Source organism: Pinus tabuliformis, chromosome 1_2 (genome assembly GCF_031772625.1).
Source record: "Pinus tabuliformis cultivar Carrire ecotype Pingquan chromosome 1_2, CPIR1, whole genome shotgun sequence".
NCBI lineage: Eukaryota > Viridiplantae > Streptophyta > Pinopsida > Pinales > Pinaceae > Pinus > Pinus tabuliformis.
In genome coordinates, this window is record NC_142298.1 from 524,569,381 (window position 1) to 524,575,924 (window position 6,544).

General features: G+C 43.9%; 1 protein-coding gene across 1 annotated transcript; it reads left to right on the forward strand.

Annotated features, from left to right (window-relative positions):
• The first annotated feature begins 1,004 nt into the window (after positions 1 to 1,004).
• On the forward strand, positions 1,005 to 1,622 carry LOC149206641 (uncharacterized). The gene has a single exon (XM_089397759.1). The coding sequence runs from the start codon at positions 1,005 to 1,007 to the stop codon at positions 1,620 to 1,622; it is 618 nt and encodes a 205-aa protein (XP_089253885.1).
• Positions 1,623 to 6,544: the final 4,922 nt, after the last annotated feature.

A 6,544-nucleotide genomic window follows, 5' to 3' on the forward strand; every position in this document is an offset into this window, starting at 1 on the left:
TGATCCAATGGTTAGAAACAGCTTTGAAATTCTAGCTCAATCTATGGAAGAGAAAAACCCGTTCTCTAATCCCAGCTCTGCCCTCCCCTCCTCCTCTGCCCAGCCACCTCCTTCAGCTCATCCCTCTGAACCCCAATCCCCCAAAGTCACCCTAGCAAACCCCAAGGAAGGTAGAGAGAAACATGTAGAAAAAGACAATGAAATGGAAGTAGATGGAACTTCAGATCCCCTCCAAAGCTTAGATATTCCCACAGAAGGAAATAGCCAGGTGCAACAGATGGAGGAAGAACCAGAAAGCATAGATCTGAATGGACTAGATATTTTAGAACTAGAAGCAGCATGCAAAAAGAAGGCCTACGAAAGTATCCCAGAGCTTCAGCTTAATGAACTGGAAATGGTCATCTCTAGAGCTTATCATCAGCAACAGCTCGGCATCCAATCAGGAAGTCCATGGGATATAGGCCTTCCCCCAAAAGATTCCAAAAAAAGTGGAAGAAGAACTGATCTCCAACGAACAATAGCGATAGGGAAAATCCTAGTGGACTCAGGCAAGTATGCTAAGTTGACGAAGTACTATAAGCCCTCTATCAATAGTGAATCATGAAGCTCATTTCATGGAACCTAAGGGGGCTCAATAGCCCAGGAAAACTCAGAATGTTAAAAAATATGATAAAAATGGAAAAGCCGCAAATATGCTTTCTCCAGGAAACCAAATGTAACAGCTCAACTCTAGGTAATATTCTCTCTAAGGCATGGCCAGGTTGTCAATCGGTGGCAGTGGATGCATCTGGCGCATCTGGGGGGCTCGCCATTGCATGGAACACACAAGCGCTTACTCTCTCGGATTTCCACGCTTCTCATAATCTAATCCAGGCTGCATTCCACATTATTGGCACCAATATTCATGGAAATCTTTCGAATGTCTACTTCCCATAGGAAGCAGGAAACAAAATAGCTCTCCTCAACACCATAGAAGCACTGAATATCAATAGAAGGCACCCGCTATGGATTATAGGGGGGATTTTAACATGATCACCAAATTGGAGGAAAAGATTGGGGGAAGAACTAGATTGGAAGAGGAAAACACCCATTTCAAAGACTTCATCCAGAACACCTCTCTAATAGATCTGCATTTTTGCAATGGCACTTTCACTTGGAGCAATAGAAGAGCAGGAAGGCATCAAATTTCCTCTAAACTGGATCGGTTTCTAATTTCAGACAACTCGATTCACTTAGGAGGAGACATATCGGCGGCCATTCTTCCCCACTCAGGATCGGATCACTGGCCTATTTCTCTTCAATGGCAATGTCCTGGCAGCACCACTAGAAGACCCTTTCGCTTCAAAGAATTCTGGCTCACCCATCCTTCCTTCAAAGACTTTGTTAACACAACTTGGACAACCTTCATTCCGCCGGAAGGCTCCAAGATGTTCCAGTTCCAACAGAAACTCAAACATTTAAAATTCAATTTAAAGCGATGGAACAGCGAGACCTTCAGAAACATTTTTAAGGTGCAACATGACCTTCACAAGGAATTGGCGGAACTACAGCAAGAAATAAGCACAGGAGGACACACAGAAAGAACCCTTAAGCAGGAGCAGCGCATCCACAACCAGCTATAGGAGAGAAGAAAGCAGGAGGAGATATATTGGAAGCAAAAATCCAGGATTAGATGGTTGAAAGAGGGCAAACGAAACACCAAATTCTTCCACCAAACCACTGTTCAACGAAGAATGCGCAATAACATCCCTTTTATTCAAAAACAAGGAGGGGAAAAGGTAGAATAGCATGAGGAAATTGAGAAGGAGTTCCTTAATCACTTCAAGCAAGTTCATCAAGAGCCTGAAATAGACAGGAAACCTGCAATTGATAGAATTACACACAATGATCCAAAACTAATCACTGAGGAACATAATGAACTTCTCCTCCGTCCAATTCTTACTCAGGAAGTGGATATCGCTATGGCCTAGCTCAAAGATGGAAAAGCTCCTGGCCCAGAAGGCTTCACCACAACTTTCTTCCACAATTTCTGGGAGCTGATAAAATTGGAAGTCTGTCAAGTGGTAGAGGAATCGTGTGCACATCATTGGCTGCTTCCCTCACTTAATTCTACTTTCATTGCCCTAATCCCTAAAGAGGAGGACTCAATCACCCCGGACAAATTCAGGCCGATTGCTCTATGCAACGTCATATACAAAGTCATTTCTAAAGTCATTACAAACAAGTTAAAACCCCTCTTGCCACTGCTCATTTCTCCAGAATAGTCTGGATATGTGGAAGGGAGACAGATCATGGATGGAATTATCCTCTCGCATGAGATCATGCAGTCCCTCAAGCACTCCAAACAGGAAGATATGCTCCTAAAACTTGATCTTTCTAAAGCGTTTGATAAGCTCAGTTGGACTTACATACAACAAATGCTAATTGCTTTTGGATTATGTCCCATGTGGATCCGCTAGATTATGAGTCTAATCTCCTCCTCCTTCTTCTCCATTCTCGTGAATGGGATCCCCTCTCGCCCCTTTTCTCCCTCACGTAGAATCAGGCAAGGAGATCCCCTCTCCCCCTTCCTCTTTGTTTTAACGGCTGAAGGCCTGGGTCGTCACATTAAAAGAGCCCTCCACTCTCAACAGTTCAAAGGCCTCTCCATTCACCACTCTCCTGCCATTTCTCATCAGCAGTTTGTAGATGACACAATGCTCTTCGGTTACCCCTCTGTCAAGGAGGCCTCAAGATTTAAAGCCATGCTCAATGACTTCTTTGAAACCTCTGGAACCAGCATAAACAGCTCAAAATCACAGATCTTTTTCTTTAACACCCCTCCTGTTGTTAAGATTGCAATCGCTCGAATCCTGGGATTCCCTATTGCCACTCTTCCCTCCAAATACCTGGGAGCCCCCCTAACGGTCTCATCCATCAAGAATTCCTCTTGGCGTAATCTAATTGAGAAGCTCGAATCCCATCTCAACCTATGGTCGCACAGGGCTCTGAACTTAGCCAGTCGTGCAGTGCTCATAAAGTCTATCCTTCAAGCAATGCCACTATACTTATTCTCTATCCTTGCTGCACCAAAATGTGTCCTAAAAAGAATAAGAAATCTTCAGCGAGGATTCCTCTGGGGAAACACCGCAACAAATCGCAAATGGGCCCTAGTAAAATGGAGCACTGTTTGCAAGCCCAGAGAAAAAGGGGGCATTGGCCTAAGAGATCCCGAGCATAGCAATGCCATCATGGGAGCTAAAATATGGTGGCAATGGCTCACCAACCCAGGAAAACCTTGGGTCAAAATTTGGATGGCCAAGTATGCCAATCACCGACCCCAGGAAGAGCTGATTAGGTTCACTCCCAATGACAAAGGCTCGCTAATTTGGAATGCAGCCAAAGAACACTTCCAATTGATACAGAAGCACAGTTTTTGGGAGGTAAGAAATGGTAATACTGCAAGATTCTGGACAGATGCCTGGAATCAAATGCCTCAACTCAGCCAAGTACTTAACCTGCCACCGAACCTCATTAGGGAGGAGCAGCAACAAGAAAATATTTGGCATTACTGGACTCAGGAAATAGAGCAAGGCTTCAGGAATTGGAAACAGGGCAACCAAGTAATCACAAATGGAAATCACCAAATTGTTGAGGAGATGGATAGGGAACTGCGCAAAAGAAGAATCAGATATGATGAAAGCAGAGACATTCTAAGATGGGGATACCAGCCTAAAGGAGCCTTTACCACATCTGAGGCCTACAAAATCATTTGCAATAGTTCTGCTCCCCAGGATCCCATCTGGAGCAAAATCTGGGGTTTTGGCTCTTGGCCTAAAATCTCCTACTTCCTTTGGCTGGTAGGACATCAGAGAATTCTAACATGAGACAAACTCAGAAGCAAAAATTTTCACGGCCCCTCCATTTGTTTTAATTGCAATTCCCATGAGGAAACTCTCCAACACCTTCTGGACTCCTGTCCCTTGTCCAATCAGCTATGGGAAAAGGTCAACTTCAGATGTCAAAGAAGATGCAGACTTGAGAATGAAATCACCAACTCAATACGTCAGTGGCAACAAGATCCTTACAAAAGTGAAATCCTTAATCACCTATGGAAAATAATTCCCGGGTTGCTACTATGGAGCATATGGAAGGAATGGAATAGATGCATATTCAAAGATCAATGCTCCTCGATAGATAATATTTGGAGCCTGCTTTGTAGAAATCTTAAAGAGACTCTGATGCTAAGATCTTGGAATGTGGAGGACTTTCCGACTCTAGATAATGAGAAAGCCATTTTGGAAAATTGGCAAATACATCTTCCTCAAGGATCTCACAAGCAAGGCCATTCTGAAGGCAGCAATCTAAAAAAAGTTACCTGGACTCCCCCTCCAAAGCACACGTTCAAGCTCAACTTCGATGGTGCCTCAAAAGGGAATCCCGGAATTGCAGGCTTTGGCGGAATATTAAGGAATCATGAAGGTGAACCCCTGATGCTGTACTACGGGAACATTGGATGGGACACCAATAACTCGGCTGAGTTAGAGGGACTATGGCAAGGACTCCTTCTCGCATGGAATCATAACTTCCATCCCCTGGAGGTGGAAGGAGACTCTCAGATCCTCATAAATATGGCCAAGCATCTCCTAAATGGATCTCATGCCAGGAAAATAGCTACCAGCTGGAGGCTCGAAGCAAGATTGGAGGCCATAGAACTTGAGCTCCACAGAAACAGAGCTATCATCTTCAATCACATAAAAAGGGAAGGTAACAAAGTTGCTGACTTCATGGCCAATTTGGAGGTGGAAAATGATAACTCTCTACTCACCGGGCAAATGGATATCATTTTGACTCATGACAAGGCACAAGAATGCACTCATCTGGTCCAAAGAGATGCGGCTCCCCCGGATGCTAGTGATAGTGTGGATGGGACGGGAGTTTAACGATGCCCACATGCCAGCCATGTGCCATCACGAGGTAGACGTTTGGGCTCAAGCCTGTATCTATATGAGTGGAAGCAGGTATAAGGTCATTCAATAGAGGAGAGTTAATGCCTTGCATGGATATTCGGCTCGCTTGGAGGTTGCAGTTATGGCGGACGCGTTCCAAGGCGAGGTCGTTGTGATTAAAAACCATGTCACTGCGCCGGGTCAGGGCATGTTCCTAGTTTTTCCTTCAGGCAGGTTTATGCAACCTCAGGTGCTCTGCGTAGCTCCAAGCAACTGCCTCTTCGTTTGGGTCATAACGCTGTCTGTCTGGGTCATTCCGTTGTCTATTTTCATTTCTCACGGGAAGGATTTGTATTACACTTTGGAGCTGGGTCTCATCCCTTCGGTCCCTGCAAGGATGGTAAGGCCCCGACAGTGCATGCTCAGCCATCGTGGCACCGCCAGGGGAGGAACTTCGCGCACTCCTGTTGCTAATACTTCTACCCACCGCTGTCATTGCCATGGCATTCGCTCCACTGGAGCTAACCCCCTTCCATCTAGTCAGTTCATGGATGCTGGTGCTCCGAACTCTGCTTCCTTGCCCGCCTTCGGCTCTGCCATTTTTAACTTCAGCAGTGCTATGAACAGCCCCTGAATCAGTGCTCATGTATCGGTTCTGTTCATTGAAACTTCCCAGGAAGACAATGACTCTCAGGACAATCGTGGGAAGATACCTGCTGACAGCCCGGAGAAAGAAACAAAGGATCCCGCTGCAGACCTGGAGAATGTCTCGAAAAGCTTTCTGGATCAGAAGGCGAGGACCAGCAAAACAGAAGACATCCATATGGACACTGCCCCCACTGTTGCGGAGGTGGAGGCTTACAGATGGTGCTGAGTAGTGGAGGAGAAACTGGAAGAATAGAGCTGCCCCCGCTCAAGGTCTACATGGCTCTTCTGTCTGGTCTTTTGGCTTCTATCGTTGTTTGTGTTTGCTTAGTTTCGTTATGTATGCATTTTGTCTGTGTTCAGAATGGAGGTCAAGCACCTTTGTTGATGGTCTGGGTTATGTCTGTCTCCCCTGCTCGGGATCAATTGGATTTTCGGTTGGGGCCCCTCCGTGGGCTAGCTCTTTTTGAATGGTCTAGTCCTTTGGACCTTGCAGTCTCAGCTGTTCCAGGTTGACACCTCAGGTGCCTGGTTCTTTTTGTTTTGATCTGATGTAAATTTTTGGCTTCTGTATATAATATATTAGTATAGTTTTACCGAGAAAAAAAAAAAAAAACATGTGTTCAATATGTTAGCTTATGACTTACTAAGAATTAATTAAGATATCACAAAGTTAATGATGTATTCATATAATACAATAGTAAGGATTTATTTTAAAATAAAATTCATTTAAAAAGTTTACCATGCTAAAATATCAAATCTTAAATTTTTATTGTTTGAAAATTTAAAATAAATATATAGTTATTCTGATAGAACTACATGGATTTTCCATCATACCAAACAAATAAATCCATAATTAATGTTTAATTATGGGACACACTATTCTACAATTGATCAATATCAATAGATGGATTATTTTTTCCTTTAATCCTACTATTATACAATTTAATTTTAAAAAATTAATCAAATCA